The 19451-nt window shown below is 51.7% G+C and overlaps 3 protein-coding genes across 8 annotated transcripts; 2 read left to right on the top strand and 1 right to left on the bottom strand.

Moving 5' to 3' along the window:
• The first annotated feature begins 206 nt into the window (after positions 1-206).
• On the top strand, positions 207-6601 carry Hsf4 (heat shock transcription factor 4). Of its 4 annotated transcripts, none has more exons than XM_028768731.1 (13): positions 207-392; positions 944-1052; positions 1163-1290; positions 1382-1506; positions 1741-1816; positions 1958-2022; positions 2395-2497; positions 2737-2861; positions 2982-3209; positions 5288-5393; positions 5489-5554; positions 5673-5742; positions 6270-6601. In XM_028768731.1, exons 1-13 carry the CDS (start codon positions 270-272, stop codon positions 6422-6424), a joined length of 1479 nt encoding a protein of 492 aa, XP_028624564.1. In that variant the 5' UTR covers positions 207-269; the 3' UTR covers positions 6425-6601. The 4 variants fall into 4 exon arrangements, with proteins under 4 accessions (XP_028624564.1, XP_028624566.1, XP_028624565.1 ...); XM_028768733.1 differs by having other exon boundaries at positions 270-392; positions 2395-2501; positions 2712-2861; positions 3086-3209; XM_028768732.1 differs by having other exon boundaries at positions 270-392; positions 5673-5738; positions 6270-6422.
• Positions 6602-7215: 614 nt separating this feature from the next.
• On the top strand, positions 7216-11142 carry Nol3 (nucleolar protein 3). 2 transcript variants are annotated; one of them, XM_028768568.1, is made up of 4 exons: positions 7216-7355; positions 9546-9845; positions 9995-10318; positions 10421-11142. In XM_028768568.1, the coding sequence occupies exons 2-4, from the start codon at positions 9551-9553 to the stop codon at positions 10426-10428; spliced, it is 627 nt and encodes a 208-aa protein (XP_028624401.1). In that variant the 5' UTR covers positions 7216-7355; positions 9546-9550; the 3' UTR covers positions 10429-11142. The 2 variants fall into 2 exon arrangements, with proteins under 2 accessions (XP_028624401.1, XP_028624402.1); XM_028768569.1 differs by lacking the exon at positions 7216-7355 and adding an exon at positions 8806-9192.
• Positions 10947-19419, bottom strand: Kiaa0895l (KIAA0895 like). 2 transcript variants are annotated; one of them, XM_028768566.1, is made up of 7 exons: positions 19107-19419; positions 15445-16061; positions 15219-15362; positions 14840-14972; positions 13445-13750; positions 13257-13354; positions 10947-12192 (listed from the first exon to the last, which is right to left on the bottom strand). In XM_028768566.1, the coding sequence occupies exons 2-7, from the start codon at positions 16003-16005 to the stop codon at positions 12028-12030; spliced, it is 1407 nt and encodes a 468-aa protein (XP_028624399.1). In that variant the 5' UTR covers positions 16006-16061; positions 19107-19419; the 3' UTR covers positions 10947-12027. The 2 variants fall into 2 exon arrangements, with proteins under 2 accessions (XP_028624399.1, XP_028624398.1); XM_028768565.1 differs by lacking the exon at positions 19107-19419 and adding an exon at positions 16463-17389.
• Positions 19420-19451: the final 32 nt, after the last annotated feature.

Here is a 19451-nt window from a genome sequence, read left to right as displayed (position 1 = left end):
AAACCACACAGAAAGAGAGGAACTTGAGAAGGACGAGACTCGAACGTGGGCTCACCCACCCACACACCTACGTTTTCTGCCAGCCCTTTCTCTCCGCCGGTGGCTGGGCCGCTGTCCGAGCCCCGCCTCTTGGGTTCGCACGCGGCCCCCGCCTGACCCGGCGCCCAGGGGCGGAGTAGGGCGGGGCGGGCGGCAAACGCAGCACTTTCGCGGCTTTGACAAGCCCGCAGCGGCCGGGCTGGAACGCTGAGCCCGGCCGAGACTGCGCCATGCAGGAAGCGCCAGCTGCGCTGCCCACGGAGCCAGGCCCCAGCCCGGTACCTGCCTTCCTCGGCAAGCTATGGGCGCTGGTAGGCGACCCAGGCACCGACCACCTCATCCGCTGGAGCCCGGTGAGGGCTGGGGCCCCTCAACTCCCTCAGTGGTCCCCGGGATCCCTCCAATGTCTGTGAACACCCATGTCCACCCAGCCCCCGCCTGGGTCTGGGCTGTGAGTACCTCAATTCAGCTGTCCGAGAGTGGATCAAGTGGAAGGGGCGTGTGAGACAAAGATGTGAAGTAAGGGTCCTAGAGCCCACAGGGACCTAGGTAATTCTCACTTTACTTCATCGACTGATGAGAAAACAGGCCAAGGAAAGAGAAGAGCCGGCTCTGTCTCTGGCTCAGAGTCAGGTAGTGAGTCTGGGACCAGTCTGAGATGAACCCTGGGCTGGTGTATGCTAATTCTTTCTGAGAGCTGCCTGTAGGTCTAGTTAAGGGTAGGAATTCTTTGTGGTTATGACAGAATAGGCTTTACATGGTACTGACCTGGCCAAATCCTACCTCCCAGTGAGATACAAATCTGGACTCCACAGTGAGTGAGTATGGCCCAGCCGTGAGTGGCACCCACTCACGGAGTCTGGTCCCCACCCGCTTGCGGGTGGTTGTCGTTCGTTCTCGGTAGAGTGGGACCAGCTTCCTCGTAAGTGATCAGAGCCGCTTCGCCAAGGAAGTTCTGCCCCAGTATTTCAAGCACAGCAACATGGCGAGCTTCGTTCGCCAACTCAACATGTGTGAGTCCCTTTGCCAAACGGGGAGAGGGTTGGGATAACTTAATCTTGAGGATGGAGGGACTCACGCTCACACCCCACCCCGCCCCGCCCTTCCGCGCGCTGTTCCTCAGATGGTTTTCGGAAGGTGGTGAGCATTGAGCAAGGTGGCCTGCTCAGACCAGAGCGTGACCACGTTGAGTTTCAGCATCCGAGCTTCGTGCGAGGCCGTGAGCAGCTACTGGAGCGCGTGCGCCGCAAGGTGGGACAAACTGAAAAAAGAAAATGGGAAAGCACCAATGTTGGTACTTCTGGCTGTTTTACGTGTCCCTGTTGGTGCCTCCTGCCTGCAGGTACCAGCGCTGCGAGGCGATGACAGTCGATGGCGTCCTGAAGACCTGGGACGACTGCTGGGAGAAGTGCAAGCTTTGAGGGGAGTGCAGGAGAGCACGGAGGCGCGGCTGCAGGAACTCAGGCAGTGCGGGACAGGGAAGGAAGGGTGGAGTTACGGGTGAGAGGACCTTGGCCACCTAAGGGTTCTGGCCAGCTCCTTCCGCTCTTTGGTTGGAGCCTCCATCCATGCAGGCAATGGGTCCAACTCTGGAACTTTAGTCTTATAAGATGAACGTCCTCTCTGCTGGTCACAGAGTCTGAACCTTTCCATTCTGTGTGGCAAACTCAGATGCCTCAGCATCCTCTACCCTTTCCCCAGGCAGAACGAGATCTTGTGGCGTGAGGTGGTGACCCTGAGGCAGAGCCACAGTCAGCAGCACCGGATCATCGGCAAGGTATTCGTCTGGTCTGCCCCAACCTCTTAGCCTCCCCTACTCCTGGGTACCCCACACCTCCGCCCCTTTCCTTCAAATCAGGAATTGCCTTTCTAGAGTGAAGGGTCTGGCCTGAAATATAAATTAACCCTTTCTTTTCAGCTAATCCAGTGCCTGTTTGGGCCACTTCAGACGGGGTCTGGCAGTACAGGAGCCAAGAGAAAACTGTAAGTAGAAAAGTTTGTATGTAGTGTTGACACCTGCATTCCCACCGCCAGAACTCCCGGAACTCTACCATCCATTACCCCACATGTCCTCCTCGATTCCATTCCAGGACCTTACTCTCAAATTCCTAGGCCCCCAAGTAGGCATCCCTGGTTTGGGGCTCAAACTAAGCTTCCTCCCTTCCCTCACAACCCCCAAAGGGCCCCCATCTCTCAGGGAGCCCCTTCCACTCCAGCATGTGACTGATGCCCTGGCAACAGGCCTCGGCTCTGCTGACTTGGCTGCTGGGGCCTGAGGGAGGGAGAGAGAGGGAGAGGGGGGGAGGGAGGTGCAGCCCGAGGGGCATGAAGGCCTAAGCTACCCACCCTGCACAGGTCCCTAATGCTGGATGAGGGGACCGCATGTTCAGCATCTGCCAAATTCAATGCCTGCCCCGTGTCAGGTGCTCTCCTCCAGGACCCCTACTTTATCCAGTCGGTAGGTGTTGTCTCCCCTCTACCTCCTCTTCCTGGGGTGCAGATAGAATTATGAGGAAGCTCCTTCTTCTCCCTATCCCTCCCCCACAAAGATGGAAGCCAACACTTGAGAACCCAGACCTAGGCTCCCCAGTAGAGATTCCTTTTTAAACCTTGACCCCGAGACCTGGTCCTGGTGGTGCTGGTTGGGCTCTTCCTACAGTTATAGGTCAAAGGCTGGGCCTACTCTTCTACTTGCAGCCCCTCCCAGAGACCACCTTGGGCCTGGGCCCTCACAGGCCCAGAGGGCCCATCATCTCTGACATCCCAGAAGATTCTCCACCTCCTGAAGGACACAGGCTTTCTCCCTCCAGTGGTGGCAGGAGGTATGGAGGACAGGGGCTGCTTTCTGGGGACCCTATGGGGAAGGGCCTGCAGCTCACAAGCCTGTGGAGGTGGGGGAGAGGTCAGTGTCGGGGTCTGGTTGAAGCTTTTCTCTGGTGCAGGGTGAAGGGCCTGGCACTGCTCAAAGAAGAGCCGGCCAGTCCAGGGGGGGATGGCGAGGCCGGGCTGGCCCTGGCCCCAAACGAGTGTGACTTCTGCGTGACAGCACCCCCACCCCTGCCCGTGGCTGTGGTACAGGCCATCCTGGAAGGGAGAGGGAGCTTCAGCCCCGAGGGGCCCAGGAGTGTACAACAACTTGAACCAAGAGGCCCCAGGGAGGTACCTGACAGGTGAGCAGAGCCAATGTTGACGGTTTATAGATAGATCCACAGATACTGGCCAAAGAAAAGGCACTGCATTATGGTCCTGTGGCAGCTAAGGGAGGACACTGGGCATCAGACGCTCATGACCCTGACTTCTCGGACTATGCTCCAAAGAGTATCAGCATCATTTGGAAAATGGAAACTCCCAGTCAACTCCAAGCACCCTGTGGTAGGACTCTGGAATTTACATCTGAAATTAGTTCACTGGGATGAATAAATATAGATAGATAGATAGATAGATAGATAAGCAGATAATAGATAGATAGGCAGATAATAGATAGATAGGTAGATAGATAGATAGATAAGAACCAGTTATAGTGCTGGGTGGTGGTGGCGCACGCCTTTGATCCCAGCACCTGGGAGGCAGAGGCAGGCAGATTTCTGAGTTCAAGGCTAGCCTAGTCTACAGAGTGAGTTCCAGGATAGCCAGGGCTACGCAGAGAAACCCTGTCTCGAAAACAAAACAAGACAAAACAAAACAAAAGAACCAGTTATAGCTGGTCTTGGTGGCACAGGGGTGTCAATCCAACTACTTGGGAGACTGAGGCAGGAGTATCCAAAGTTCAAGGCCTGCCTGGGCTACAGTGTGAGCTCAGGATTAGTTCTGGTGACTCAGTGAGACTCTGTCTAACTATAAAAGGAAGATTTGGCAGGGCGGTTCCTCAGGTAAAGCACTTGTCACAAAAGCCTCTGACCTGAGTCCAACCCCTGAAACTCACGTAAAGTGGAAGGAATCAACTTCATGAAACCATTCTCTGACCTCTCCAAAGCCCCCGGACACATAATGCACACACAATAATAATAAATACAAATAAATAAATAAGCTGGGTGGTGGGGGCGCATGCCACTATCCCAGCACTCGGGAGGCAGAGGCAGGTATAACTCAGAGTTTGATGCCAGCCTGGCCTACAGAATGGGCTCCAGGACAGCTAAGGCTAACCCTGTCTCAGAAAGCCAAATAAAATAAAATAAAAATTAATTAATTAATTAAAAACAAAGGGAAAGGGTGGCTGGGTTGGGGACATAACTTAGTGACAGAGGATGTGCCTAACACGCTCAAGACCTAAATTCAAACTCCAAGACTGGAACACAAACAAACACATAACAACAACCCTCCCCCCAAATCTCTACTAGTCACTACTAATCACACTTACATAGGAAGGGGGCATTTCTCAAGGTTTCACGTCTCGGCTAGGAACCAAAGGCAACCTCAAGATGACTGCTTAGAATCTGAGCATGGGGGCTGGAGAGATGGCTCAGTGGTTAAGAGCACTGACTGCTCTTCCAGAGGTCCTGAGTTCAAATCCCAGCAACCACATAGTGGCTCACAACCATCCGTAATGAGATTTGATGCCCTCTTCTGGTGTGTCTGAAGACAGCTACAGTATATTCATAAATAAAGTAAATAAATAAATCTTAAAAAAAAAAAAAAAAGAATCTGAGCATGGCGACACCACCCTGCTATGATGCCAGCTCTAGGGAGGAGGTAGCGGCCCTAGAGTCAGGAGTTCAAGATCACACTTAGCTAGTAAATGTGCCTGGCCTAAGCTACACGGGACCCTGTGTCAAACAACAGCGAAGATGTCCCTTTAGCAACCAGGAGGTTAAGAGGGGAGCGTTGCTATAAGCTTGAGGCCAGCCAGGACTACGTAACAAGACATTTTCTCATTCCTTCTTCAGAGAGATTTAAAGAAAAAAAAGGATTTTTTTTTTATATGAGTACACTGTCGTTGTCTTCAGACACCAGAAGAGGGCATCAGATCCCATTACAAATGGTTGAAGGCTACCATGTGGTTGCTGGGAATTGAACTCAGGACCTCTGGAAGAGCAGTCAGTGCTCTTAACTACTGAGCCATCTCTCCAGCTCCCTTGAATTTTTAAAAAAGAAAATAAAGCCTCTCTAATATATTAGGGAGAGCACTGAAGGAAAGCATCGTCTCCTAGCATGTTCTAGTTGTTGGAGCAGCTTAAACTGGATGATGCACGTTCCTTAAGAACTAATAACAGGTTGGTATTGTAGACCAATGGCAGTACTTTATGCACAGGGGGACTCTGGGCCTGGATCGGGGTGACCGGAGCCCAGAGAGTCTGCTGCCCCCAACGCTACTTCGGCCTCCCCCTGAAACTGTGGAACCCGTAGCACCAGTGGATGTGAGTATCTCTTTGGCTGGGGTAGGAGGTGAGACACATGAGGTTGAGCCCTCTGTGCAGCCTTTGAAGGCACCGCTCACCCGAGCTCTCCCCAGGTGCTGGGCCCTAGCCTGCATGGACGAGAATGGACCTTGATGGATCTGGACATGGAGTTGTCTCTGGTAAGAAGGGCCACACACTGGGGTTCATGGCTGAAGGATTGTCCCCAGTGACTCCTCGGCTCTCCTCCTGGGCTTCTGAACTCCCTTCTCAGCTGGTTCCTGGGGTTTTTCCATGCAGATGCAGCCCTTGGCTCCAGAGAGGGGTGACGCTGAGCTGACAGTCAAGGAGCTGAATTCTTCAGGTGTAGGTAATGGTGGTGGGCACTCCTGGGTAAAAGCCATCACAGTGGCTTGGTGGGTTTAGCAGGTTGGGAGGGGGACCCTAAATTCAGGCTTCCCTGAAGAGCCTTCTACAGTCACCCAAATGATTTATCATTGTGTGAGAAGGGTAAGGTCAAGAATGTTTTAGCTAGATATGGTAGTGCATGCTTGCTTGTTTGTTTATTTGTGTTTGTTTGTCTGTTTTTCGAGACAGGGTTTCTCTGTGTAGCCCTGGCTGTCCTGGAACTCACTTTGTAGACCAGGCTGGCCTCGAACTCAGAAATCCGCCTGCCTCTGCCTCCCAAGTGCTGGGATTAAAGGCATGCACCGCCACTGCCCGGCTACATGTAATCCAAACCCTAGGGAGTCTGAGATAGGAAGAACAGCCTAGGCTATGCAACAAGACCCTTGAAAAGCGATGTGTGTATGGGAACACACAACCTAACTGAAGGGGGCTCTCCTCCTGAAAAAAGGGAGAGGGTCCCTTAGCCTAAGCACATCCTACTCCTCCTAGGGAAAAACCACACGCTGGGAACCCCACTCATGCTAGACGTTCAGGCGGATTTGGAGGGTGCAGCCCTGTCTGTGCCTGGGGCTTTAACCCTGTACAACGCCACTGACAGCAATGCTTCCTACTTGGATCCTGGAGCCCGTCCCTCCTCTCCCTGAGATCTGCACCCCTCTAAAAAAGCCTGGCTAAGGAACCAGCACGCAACAGCACACCCCTTTAGGCTCCCTGGCGCCCCCACCCCGGCCCTGGGAGGTGAGAGAAGCCCCCTGTATGCGACAGCCTCTCTCCACTACCCCACTGACTCCTGCAACATAAACTGCATCCCCTACTCCGTTTCCGGTCTCTCTCTCTCTTTTTTTTTCTTTTCTTCTATCAACCAAAGATCACTAGAGTCGTGGGTGGGTGACGACTTTGCGTTCATACAAGAGTTCAGATGTTCAGACTCTCACGGAAGACCCCCCCTCTCCATGGTACTTGGAGAACCAGTGCCTAACTCTCCCACTTGCACTGAGATGTCGGCCTGGCGCCGGCCACTGTAACCCTCCAGGAAGCAGGCATTTCTGTGCCACACCAGCTCCAGACATGTGTCTGATTCTGGGCAAGTCGGCTCCTTTCTCTAAACTTATCTGACAGGCAGAGGGAAGAGTCGTGGAAGGGTAAATTAAAAACACCTAGCAATTAGAAGGTCCAGAGAGGGCTGGACAAGAGAGACTGTGAGCTGTACCGACCCCCTGACTCAAATCTGAGTGCTCTGGGACGGGGAAGAATAGCGGACTATGTGTCTGCCTCTGCCAGCACGTGGCCTCCGCCACCAGCGTCCGAGTTCATAGAGCCAGTGAAGCATGCCCTTCCCCCCACCCCATTCCCAGCAGCCCTGGCCGCCCCGCCCCTGTTGCAGCTGCTGTTCGCGTACCCACCCCGCTCGCTCGGCCCTTTCTGCACTGTCATCTGCCCCGGTGAGGCTCAACTCCGGAGTGGGGCCATCCGAAACGCTCCGGACTACAAGCCCGACTCCACCCAGCAGGGAGGGAAAGGAAACAGATTGGGCAGAATCCCGGGCCTCACCACCAGCAGCAGCGGAGCTCGAAGGTCTGTGGGCCCCGCCTTCCGCAGGACTACAGCTCTAGGACTGAGTGGCGGGCTGGTGAGGGTACCCTTGCGGTCGCGCATGCGCGATCCGCTCCTGCCCCTGTTTTCCCCCCTACAACAAATCCCATTCAGCCAGCAAGCTAGGGATTCCAGACCTGACCAGGACCCCTGCTTCTCCACCTGGGGCTCAGAATAATGTTTAGGCTTGTCCATTGATAACACTGAATAAGACACAACCAGCATTCACCTTAGAGCTGTGATAACCTCAAAGGGAAACACAGCTAACATAGAAATAACTTAGGGTAAAGAGTGGGGAAAGGAGGCCAATCCTGCCTCGAAGTCGGGCCAGAATAGGTGCTAACATCACCCCTTCTCTGTAACCAGCGGTGGGAGACAGTCTTTGGAAGCCTCATTGAGGACAGCAGAAGTCCTGAACACACAGTGCAGTGTGGATCCCTGTAAATATAGTAATGAGGACCAAAGCACACAAAAGGAGTTCCCAACCTTTGACCTCTCAGGAATTGGGGTAGCCATGGGAGCATTTGAGTCTCGAGGGCTGGGTCCATAGAGTAGAGGCCCAGGGAACAGCATTGGCAAAGGCTAAAGTGCTAGCTAGGACCATAGTTCTCACAGGACCGAACGGTTGGATGGAAACAGCAAAGAACCTGGCTGTCCAGAGTGGTGGGAGTGGATTAAAATAGCTAGTCTAGTAGCTTAGATTCTTTGATGGGTACTGGGGACAGAGGGTGGGTGTCTAGGCCTGGCCTTCAGCTAGACAAGGAACAATATAGTTTAGGCTAGGGAAAGTCAGATTCCAGCTGTACCGGGTTTCTCTGAACCTGTCTCTTCATCCGTAAAACTGGAACGATAAATTCTACCCCAGAGTTGTCAAAGTCACAGTGTTGGAATGAGGGGAGGGGTGGAGTGTGAGAAAGACACAGAGATATTTATTGTCCCGGGAGGCAAACTGCTGCTGGTGGTGGGTTCAAGGGGCAGAAGCTAATGGAGATTTGAGTACAAGGTGTACGACACAGATGGGACATGGAGGGAGATGGGGGTTGGGTGGTGTACCTGGTCTGCGCTTAGTGGCCTTGGGAAAGGACTGACAGATATGAGGGACGGAGACCCCAAGGTGTGAAGTGCCCAGGAACAGGACAGAGTGAGTACTGAGACACAGGATGCATGGAGTATGTGTGTGGGGTGGGATATGATCCAATGGGCTAGGAAGAAGGTAGAACAGGGACATTTAAGGCAGAGGAGACTTAGGAGGATGCTGTATGAATAAAGATTAGGCAAAAGGAATGGCCAGGTTTCTTTTCTCCTTAATGTCAGGGTCCTTATTGACTGGGTCAGGACACCCAATCCAGTGGGCAGTAGTCATAACAGACAGGCAGTAGCTGATAAAAGACAAGCAGAGTAGATTAGTTTATACTTGGTTCCTACGGTTTGGTACAGGCAGCTTCTCAGAATGAATAATCCCTGGAAAGGAAGCTAAAAGTTTGGTGAACATTCCTTAGTGACTTAAGAGGCACTTCAAGGTCAAATAAGAGATGGCTGTTAAGTGGCTGCCTGGCCATCAGGGAAACAAGTGGGTCCCTGATGCCAGGAGGTCTGTCAAAATTAAAGTTCAGTCCTGCTTAGATAACCTGGAAGAGTCTCAAGACTATGTTGAGGCTGCCGACGGTGGTGGGTGAAGGGGCAAGGTTCTGGAATGCCCGGACTTCTGCGTTAGGTGAATAGAACATGGATACCTCGTCACTTTGGATGCAGACCCGATTGTATGAGCGACCAAGTAGGCTGCTCTGATCCAAGGTTTGCTGCGGGGATCAGGAAGGAGGTACGAATCAATCCTAGGGTTTTCTGCCTATTTAGGTAAGGAATTGGGTTTAAAAAAAATAAAGTTGGATAAACTGGGTCTCAACTGGTGGCCAACTGTGCAGGTGTCTGGGGTTTAGGAGGGAGGTCCTAGCTGGGGAGAGCACTCAGCTGACAGGTGGAGTCTGCAAGAGGAACCTCAGGACAGACACAGCCAAGAGACAGGAGGGTGAGTTCTGTGCTCCTGGCCTCTAGGTCTTGCGCTGAGGAACCATCCAGACTCTGATGTCGAGGTGAACTAGATAACCTCTCGGAGAGCTCAGTGTAGGAGACCGCAAATTACGCCCACCTTCCCTTCTCTCCTTTTTGATATAGCCCAAATGGGCAACGTACAGGAGCGGCCATCGGAGACCATTGACCGGGAACGGAAACGGCTGGTAGAGACATTGCAGGCAGACTCTGGGCTGCTGCTGGACGCGCTGGTGGCCCGGGGCGTCCTCACTGGGCCCGAGTATGAAGCCTTGGATGCGCTGCCTGATGCAGAGCGCAGGGTGCGCCGCCTACTGCTGTTGGTGCAGAGCAAGGGCGAGGCAGCCTGCCAGGAGCTACTGCGCTGTGCCCAACAAACTGTGCGCATGCCAGACCCGGCCTGGGATTGGCAGCACGTGGGGCCTGGTGAGCACCAGGAGGGTGGAGCCTTGATGAATCGAGGGGCGTGGATTAGGGGCTGGGCGAAGCAAAGGGTAAGTGGAGGGCAGAGAATGTGGAGGTAAGTAATGATAGACGGGTGAACCGGACCTCAAATACTCCCACTTCCTTCCCAGGCTACCGGGACCGCAGCTATGACCCTTCATGCCCAGGCCACTGGACGCCAGAAGCACCCAGTTCAGGGACCACATGTCCTGGGCTGCCCAGAGCTTCAGAACAAGAGGAGGTCGGAAGTCCCGAGAGCTCTGAGGCAGTGCAGCCTGAAACTCCAGAGAAGCCAGAACTAGAAGCTGAAGCTACTGAAGGGGATGAGCTAGACCTGGAACAAGAACTGGATCCAGAACAAGAGCCAGAGGTAGAACCAGAACCGGAGCCAGAGCCGGAGCCCGAGCCGGAGCCGGAGCCAGAGCCCGACTTCCAAGAAGAGGATGAGTCTGAAGGTTGTGAGGGCCCCTAAACCCTTGTTTGCAGGCTTGTTAGAGGTTGTGGGCTGGGAAGTGGGGGTTGATCCCCATTCCACTGACCATCATTTTCATCTCCAGATTCCTGAAGGCCAGAATCTTTACCTGTGGAGATCCTATTCAAGCTGGATAAAACCCAGAAATCTGCCAGAGCTTGACCCAATCAATGCACCAAGACTTCATTTACTGCCAAATGAATAAACTCGGGAGGGTTAGCCTGGACCTCACTCTCCACAACTCTGGCTCTTTGCTCAAGAACTGAGGGTGGGCGTGGGTCTGAATCCCACTGACCTGAGCAGGCTTGTGTGAAAATACCCCCACCCCCTCAACAGCATTCCACTCCCAAAATAGCCCAAGCTGTATTTCTGGAGATCTCAGATTCAGGCCCCTAAATCTGACTCTCCCTCACCCCACTTTTTTCCCCTCAGGGGCCATTTGGAAGCCCCAATGAGCAACATTTCCACTCCATGGAAATCACTAGGCTTGGGGTACCAAGCAAGTAAAAGTGGGGGGGGGGTGTCCGTCCACATATGGAGAGAAGTCTTGGAGCTCACAGTCTTCAAAGGAGGACCTGAGAGGAAACTTGAGTAGACAGAAGCCACACACATCATTGTAACCGCTGTTTAATTGTCTGGCTTTCCTCTGAACTGGGAGCTCAGTGTGGGGTGTGGGGGTCTAACCAGTCACAGACATACACAAGGAGCTCTGTACGTATCTACCAAGTAAACAAATAAGAACTTCCCAGCTGTACTTCCAAGCTTCACAGATGGAAAAATTAAACAAAAAAGCCAGGGTTGGGACAGTACTGGCTCAATCTCCCACAGCTGTCGCGAAATCAAAAACCTTAACTAGCTCTGTACTAATCCCAGCCTGAGCGAGCATGAGTTAACAAACCCTAGGGCCTGCCCTGCGGGTTTGATCTGGTTGTTCCCGCCTGTACTTACCACTGCCAGAGACCAGCTGTGAGGCTGCGGGTCGAAGACAGGCACAACCAAGACTAAGGTGGGGACTAAGGGTGGGGCCAGGTGCTGCACTCAAGACACAGACATAGTGTGTCTGTGTGTGTGTGTGATAAGAAAGGGATCTAGGAACAAATGGTACCTCTCCAAAGTATCCTGCCCCTGCACAGAACTACTAGGAGCTGCTGCCTCCCAGCCCCATGGAGGCAAATATAGAACAATGCATGAGACAGACAAAATGCTGAAAGGCAAAGCCCAGCCCAGCTGGGTCTTTGAGCCCGAGTGACAGCCAGAACCCCATGCTCAGGCAAGTCACCTCAGAGGGGATCCCAACTCCCGCAGGCCCCAGTGAGAGGTAGAGAGTATGAATGTAGGAGGAGCACCAATAGGCTAGGTGGGAGGAAGGGGAAGAGTGGTACCAGACACCCAAAGCCATCTCATGCAGGAACAAGTTTCTATTCCCAAACCAACCCACATTTCTATTCACACTCAGCTCCCGTCCTGTCCCCCCATCTCCCCTGTTCAGGGGTTTATGCGACATGCTGCTGCTAGTTCACAGGCCCCAGGAAGGCTAGCAAGCCTTCTGACATCTTTTCTCATCTTCCCAAGATGCTCCTGACCTCCCAAATGCCCCCCCCAAGAAACACCTAGGCTATAGAACCATAAAGAACTTCATATTCTGATCTGAGATCTCTGTCAAGAGCTTCTGTCTATAACTCTTAGCCAACATCAATCTGGCAGCAGGCGGCCCAGCTCCGCTTCATCTAGCCGGTTGGTGGTCATGATGTGTTCCAGCTGCTGCCGGTAACGTTCCAAGTCCTTCATGAAGTGGGGTACTCTGGTATTATCTAGTACCCCATGGGGCCGCAGTTGTTCCACATCTTCATAGGAGACCTATAGGAAGAAAACTGAGCCTCAGGGCTAATCAAAATGCCTGGCTTTAAAGTCCAAGATCTACTAATGGCTCGGGGCCATTTGTTCCTGAGATGACTATATTCTTCATTGACTCCTATAATAGATACCTTCAGGCTCTACCCTGGGTATTTTTTTTAAAGATTTATTTATGTATTTTATGTATATGAGTACACTGTAGTTGTCTTCAGACGCACCAGAAGAGGGCGTCAGATCCCATTACAGATGGTTGTGAGCCACCATGTGGTTGCTGGGAATTGAACTCAGAACCTCTGGAAGAGCAGTCAGTGCTCTTAACCACTGAGCCATCTCTCCAGCCCCCTCTTCTATCTTTTATCTAGGTTGTACAACCCATTCCTCTCTAGCCCGGCTTATCCCTTCACCTCTAAATAGCAGCCAAGTGATACCTGGGTATCTCTCAGGTTATCTCCCACATCCAACAGGAGACTGCTGAATGTCAGCTGTCTGTCCCACCTCTTCATAGTCACCACAATCAGGTCCAAGAAAGGGCAACTAGGTTCTCATCTCCCCTTCCAGGGAGTCCAACAGATGAAGAGTTCTATTATCTGTCAATTCTCACTTTGCAACCATGACCACTGCCTTGTTAAGTCAGACCACTATCGATCATGTAAGAGTGATGGAAGGCCTCTTGCCTATCTAGGCCTTTCATTTCCTGCACTTCCCACAGGACATCCATTTGGAGCCTCCTAAAGAAAAGCCATGTCTACACCTTTATGATAGCCCCTTCCCCCAACTCCCCCTTTGCTTCTGTTGAGGTTTGCTTTCCTCAACCTAGTACAAGACCTTTGGTCCCTGGCCATTTATTTCTCCCACCTTCTTCCCCAGAACTTCTTGACTGCTCCCTATCTTGGAATGCTCACCTCTCTTAATGCATATGCACACATCTGCAGGCTAGGTCACACACCTGATCTGGGCTACCAAAACTTTGTTTCTTTTTGTCTGCTTTCTCAAGTGTCCAGGCCTTCACCGAACATAACTCTGAAGGACAAAGAAGGAAGAGCTGGCTGGGCCTTTCAGCCCTTTACCTTGCCCAGCGAGGTCAGTAGCTGGAAATCGATGGCGTGCCGGTGCCGCAGGAGGCGCAAAATGCCATCCAGGTACACCTGGTCCTTGCTGAAGCAGCCTGTGAGAACGATAACCAATCGATCCTTACCCAAAATCCACCCTTCACCTTGCCCCAGCTTGAGCCTTCTCCTGACCCCACAGTTCCCACCTGGCTGGGAGGTATCCGTCTGTCCTCGCTTGGCACGGACACAGTACTCCCAGCGTACATCCTCGTCCTGAACGTATTGCGCCAGATCCTGAAAGAGCTGGCGGAAGGACATGTGCGCCGCCTGGTGGATTGTGTAGTAGAGCAGGGCGGCACGCCACAGGAATGGTTGCTTTCGAAACAGCACACTATGCAGGCTGGCCAGGCCCTCCTCAGTGGGGTTGGCTGGCCGAAGACCGTACTGCAGTCTGCCTTCAGTGCTGTGCCATGGTTGCCGCGAATTATTCACACCACGCAGGTAGTGGGTACCTGCAGGGAGGATGAGGAGGTGGCGGAACTCGCTCCAAGAACCTCTAGTGTAGACTCTTCATGCCCCGCCCCCAAATTCACGTCCTACAAGTCATCCCTAAGCCCTACCTAAATTCTTTTTTTTTGTTTTTTGTTTGTTTGTTTGTTTTTGTTTTGTTTTGTTTGAGACAGGGTTTCTCTGTGTAGCCCTGGCTGTCCTGGAACTCACTCTGTAGACCAGGCTAGCCTCAAACTCTCGAACTCAGAAATCCGCCTGCCTCTGCCTCCCAAGTGCTGGGATTAAAGGCGTGCGCCACCACCACCCGGCCCTACCTAAATTCATTCTCAGCCAGTTCCAAACAGTATGAAGACTTCTTGTTCCAGGGCAAGCTCTTCTCTACCTATTTTCTCATCATCTTCACCCCCAGTTCATACTGTGTGCCCAGCCCTCATAGAGAGCAAGCACACGCCACCTTCCCAACATCCTAATGCCAGAGCCAATCATCTTGACAGTCATGCAAATGCTCCAATCAAAACTACTCCTTGCCCAGAGCAACAAGATTCCTGTCTGATGAGGACAGAGTAACTAGTGTCTTGTGCTTTCCTTCCTAGCCTGGTCTGTCTTCTAAACTTTTTGTTTGTGTGTTTGTTTGGGGGGGGCGGGGGCGGGGGTGGGGGCGGTGCGAGACAGGGGTTCTCTGTGTAGCCCTGTGTTCTAAACTTTTATCCATGCATCTCCAAGCAATTCCATTCCTAGGATCTAGCCTGCCACCCACCCTGGCGGGCCTGGTGGGCTGGTCTAGTGGAACCCCACAGGATTCTTTTTGCCCTCTTAGAATCCTTTCACTGTCAAAGAAATCAGAAAAGAATTGGAGATAGACTCAAAAGGAAGGATGCCGGCCAGCCCACAGAGTGGACAGGTATGTTTGCCTGGCTGACTTTTGCGAACACAAAGGAAGAAGTATCTGCTTAGGGATGAACAAGCCTGTCTTCTCCCAGAGTGAAGGAAGGGGGAGAAAAAAAGGGAACTATTGAGACCCCCCACTGTACCCCCATCTCTTCATACCTTTCAGTCCTACCCACCCACCCACATGCCACCCACAGCCTGACCTATCTCGTGCCGCAGCATGCCCTCCAACCAATACTGGCGGGCTCCAGTCAAGTTGATGGCCAATGTGTGTCGGCTGTTCTCCACCATCATCACTGCCTGGGACAGCAGGTCTTCACTCAGCTGCACCACAACCTGCAGGGTAGCAGGGCTCGGTAGGAGCATGGTTTACAAGCCCTGACAGCCAGTGTGCAGACAGGCACCCGATGCCACAAGGCAGCCAGGTTGGACACTGGCTAGGATACCCACCCTTCAAAGCTGGCTTTTACTTCCCTGGGACTGGGGCAGAAATATGTCTGGGGAATTAGAGCTGGGTCTATGAGCTAGGTGGCCTGATTTGGGGCACACAGAAGTCAGGTTTTGTAGATAGGGCAAACTTACCTCGCCAACACAACCCTCCTTCTGCATGTATTTGCGCACAATGGACCAAATTTGGCACTTGGTCAGCAGCTGGCCCCCTGTGGCAGCCTCAAAGTTTTCATAAGTGCCAAACTTCTCCAGGACAGCCTCAATGATGCCAACTGCCTGTACACAGGGCCACAGTCACTAGTCAGGCTAGGTCTCTTGGGTAGTCAGGGCCAGGGTGAAATGGGCAAGGGGAACTGACCTGATGCATGAACTGCGCAGAGGCCTCCTGGTACTTCTCCAGCACACTCATTGGCATCGGTTCCTGATACTCGAACTGTGGGTTGTAGGTATAATGAGACTGGAAGAATTTTTCCCGTTCCTGGTCCATGTTAGTTGGCCGCAGGGCCACCAACATACAAGGGCTCTTGTTGCAACTACTGCCTGCATCTTTTCGAATCTTAGCAATGTGAGGTAAGGAGGCTGCAGGGCGTAGGGTCCCTCCACCTGGACCACATCCCCGTGCAAGTGGGGTTTTGCCACGCCCCCGCCGGCCAGTACTATTTACACTGTAGGTGCTCTCGCTGCGCCGCATGTGGCTACGCTGTTCCAAGTGAAGCTTTGAGAAGGTCTGCCACATAGTCTGCTGCTGCAGTGCTGAGGGAACTGCCAGAGCCAAGGGCATAGCCAGGGACTGAGGCCAGGGGTACAGGGGTGGCCCATTTCGGTCTGAGGGCTTCAGCTTATGGTGCTGAGATGGGGAACCGGTAGGTGGGCTGGGGGGTGCCTGCTCATACACCTGAGTCCCCGAGTCCAGCACCATTCTCTCCTGAGGGTCACATCCAGCTCTGTCGTGCCAACTTCCCAGACTGTTGACCTCTAGGGACACAGAACGGCATGCAGAGACCAGCATGAGTGCATGTGGTCAGAGGAGAACGCCCCCTGCCCCATGTTATCCTTGATGAGTCCACAGTCTGCTGCCAGGAACCCAAGAAACACTCCGCCCTCCCCAGTGTCCATTCCTTCCACCAGGCTTTACCCAAACAGTCTGAGGTGGAGCAAAGCAAAGAACGAACTGTATACATTTTCCTATTTATTAGAATTCTCTCTGACGGTTCGATCTAGAGCTAAAACTAAGGCCTTAAACATGGTTCTAATTTCAGTGTTTAGCAGTTAACCAGTCTGGGAGTTGGCAGAATACAGCCTCAGATCCCTAGGTGGACCACAGGTGAGAGAAGCCCACAATCTGCTTTGTACAGATGGCATCTTCTCAGACTCACCTCCCCCTCTGCGTAGTCAATTTACATCCTCCTGCCCACTGGTAATCAAACAGTTTGAATGAGTGCACTTATTCAGGCCAGTCCCCACATGAAGTACTCTCTCTCTCTCCCATTGATCACCGGTTCAGGATGGAATTAGAATCTGCTTTTGGGAAGCAGAGGAAAACCAGAACATTCAAACCAGCCCCTGGCCTGTCAACTATCTGAGGTATCTTTCCCAGTGGGCATCCAAGGCCACTGCCAGAGAACTCATCCCTGACTCTGTGCCAAGGCTCAGTGCAATCCACTCTCTCTCCCCAGAAACAGACTGTTGTCAGCCTCTGAACCCCCTTGCCTGCTCAGGAACTCAATTCCAGCCTTTCTCCTTGATCCTATATCACCAGTCTTTCTGGCAATTGAATTCTTTCCATCAGCAGAAACACATGCTGTTGTTCCTCCATCTTAAAAACAAAACAAGACCTTTCTGCGAATCCAAGCCTAACTACCTGCAGCTGCTCTCTGCTCAGCACAATACCAGGAGTCACACACACCGTCTCCCTTTTCTTCTTTCCTGTTCGCTCCTAAGTTCTGCTTCCCACACTGCCACTGAGGATGCATATATCCTGCTGTCCGTCAAACTGAGCTGCCCAAGGTCACTAGTGGTCATGGTACAGATCTGTAGCACCTGGTGCAGTTGATCCTTTTAGCCTGGGAACATAATGCCCGTCTCCCTTTTCGAACACACTAGAACTTCCTTATCCACCCACATCACTGGCTATTTCTTCTTGGTCTTCCTTGTAATATCAACCTCTTAACACTGTAATATCCCAAGACTTGTTTATGGCAACTTCTCTTTTCCATTCATACTCACACCCCCCTAGCGGCCTATGATTCCATCCAATTTTGTGGTCTCTTGTTTTGTTGTTGCTGTTGGTTTTTTTTTTAAAGAATTATTTATTTTATGTATATGAGTACACTGTAGCTATCTTCAGCTACATTGGAGCCCATCACAGATGGTTGTGAGCCACCATGTGGTTGCTAGGAACTGAACTCAGGACCTCTGAGAGATCAGTCAGTGCTCTTAACCACTGAGCCATCTCTCCAGTCCTTCCTGTTTTGTTTTAATGCAGGGGATCAAACCCAGGGTCTTGTACACATTAAGTATACCCTCTCCCACTGGCCTAAATTCCCAGCCTTCACTATCATGGTTTTAAATAAGTCACCTTAGCCTTCTCCCTTTAGACTATGATGAACACTTTTCATACATAACTAATTTTGTTTCAGACAGAGTATCCCTATGTAGCCCATGTGGCCTTCAACTCACAATCTTCCTGCTTCAACCTCACTTGTCTTTGGTCAGGATTAAGCCAACATACCTAATCTTCAAGATATCTTTAGTATTTAATAGGTACTTTCAACGGAACATGCCCATTGTATAAAAATGTACCCCCCCTCCATAGAACAGCATGGGTCACTTGCCACTTTCTTAAAAATCTACAAAAAAGCCGGGCGGTGGTGGCGCACGCCTTTAATCCCAGCACTTGGGAGGCAGAGACAGGCGGATTTCTGAGTTTGAGAGTTCGAGCCTAGCCTGGTCTACAGAGTGAGTTTCAGGACAACCAGGGCTACACAGAGAAACCCTGTCTCGAAAAAACAAAAAAAAAATCTACAAAAATATCATAATATTAGAAAAGATGCCCCAAACACACACACACAAATACACACCACAAGAGAGGGGGGCAGGGGAGACAAGAAGCAAGAAGTTGGGAGTTGATTGGGGGGGTGGAGAGGGTCTGGACACACACACACAAATACACACCACAAGAGAGGGGGGCAGGGGAGACAAGAAGCAAGAAGTTGGGAGTTGATTGAGTGGGGGGGGGTGGAGAGGGTCTGGGAGGAGTTTGGGGGAGGATAAAAACATCAGAATATATGGAAGTGTTTCAATAAAAAAATAAAGATAAAAAAATAAAGACAGAAGAAAAGCTGCCCTCTGTCAGATGTAGCGGTACATGTCTATAATCCTACCACTCGAGGCTGAAACAAGAGAATTGTGAATTCCAGGCCAACCTGGCTGCATAGCAATGTCTGTCTTTAAAAGCTTTAAAAAGAGAAGAAAAGAAAGAGTGAAAGAAAGTCAGCGCTAGCAAATCTTTACAAAAGAGTAAACCTCCTCGATCTCCTGGAACTAAGTTTCTCCTGTAGCAGTTGTTGCCTCTGAAGTCCTTGTAAGAACTGGAATCATGGAGCTGGACAGATGGCTCAACAATTAAGAGCACTTGCTGTTCTCCCTGAGGACCCAAATCCAGTTCCTAGTGTCCATGCAGGACAATTCACAACTGCCGATAAGTCCAGCTGCAGGAGCCCCAATGCCCTCTTCTGGCCTTCACAGGCACATGAACATATCCACACTCAGAAATAAAAAAATAAAAATAAACCTTTAAAGAAAAAAACTAGAATCATTAGTTTTCCCAAACTTAAATTCCCCGTCTAGACCTGATCATCCTCCTTGGAGTCTTTCTCCACCTTACCAAACGATCAGCTGCTTAAAAAATACGACTTCTAGTCTCAGATCTCGTTCACCCTCAAATTGTATACTTTTCTGGATGTCTACTGACCACTCTATGGGCCAGCTCTCCATTTCCCCTTCATCCATTCCACCTACCTCCTCGGAATTACCAGAATTCACCTGTTTCTTTCAGGTCTCAGGTTCTTCTGCCAAGAATTCTTTTGCCAATGTGTCCCTGGAGCAACCTCTTAACCATTTTTCAGGGCCCGGTTTAGGCCTTACTTTCTCTGGGAAGCCTTCCCGATGTGTAAAGGGTCCCAGGGTCTTGATGGCTTCTTGACAGCTCTAGGCCGTTATGGTTGGAGGCTAGATCCATATTTCCCCACCGTGCCCTGAACTCCCCGAGGTCAGAGAGTGTCTGATTCACCCTCACGTCCCATGCACTCACTAGTCGCAGAATGAATGAATTCAGGGTGAGGCTGGAGTCCCTGACTGCTGAAG

This window comes from Grammomys surdaster, unplaced genomic scaffold (genome assembly GCF_004785775.1).
Source record: "Grammomys surdaster isolate TR1022 unplaced genomic scaffold, NIH_TR_1.0 187, whole genome shotgun sequence".
Classification (NCBI taxonomy): Eukaryota; Metazoa; Chordata; class Mammalia; order Rodentia; family Muridae; genus Grammomys; species Grammomys surdaster.
The sequence above is the reverse complement of the archived record's forward strand: the minus strand, read 5'-3'. Positions and strand labels throughout refer to the sequence as shown.

Coding starts and splice junctions, on each gene's coding strand:
- Nol3 (XM_028768568.1), top strand. CDS start 9,551: ATGGGCAACGTACAGGAGCGGCCATCGGAGACCATTGACCGGGAACGG. Junction 9,846..9,994: donor TTGGCAGCACGTGGGGCCTG/GTGAGCACCAGG, acceptor CTTCCTTCCCAG/GCTACCGGGACCGCAGCTAT.
- Hsf4 (XM_028768731.1), top strand. CDS start 270: ATGCAGGAAGCGCCAGCTGCGCTGCCCACGGAGCCAGGCCCCAGCCCG. Junction 1,291..1,381: donor TGGAGCGCGTGCGCCGCAAG/GTGGGACAAACT, acceptor TCCTGCCTGCAG/GTACCAGCGCTGCGAGGCGA. Junction 5,555..5,672: donor TGGACATGGAGTTGTCTCTG/GTAAGAAGGGCC, acceptor TTTTCCATGCAG/ATGCAGCCCTTGGCTCCAGA.
- Kiaa0895l (XM_028768566.1), bottom strand. CDS start 16,005: ATGGTGCTGGACTCGGGGACTCAGGTGTATGAGCAGGCACCCCCCAGC. Junction 15,363..15,444: donor CTGCGCAGTTCATGCATCAG/GTCAGTTCCCCT, acceptor CCCTGTGTACAG/GCAGTTGGCATCATTGAGGC. Junction 12,193..13,256: donor TACTGACCTCGCTGGGCAAG/GTAAAGGGCTGA, acceptor TTCTTCCTATAG/GTCTCCTATGAAGATGTGGA.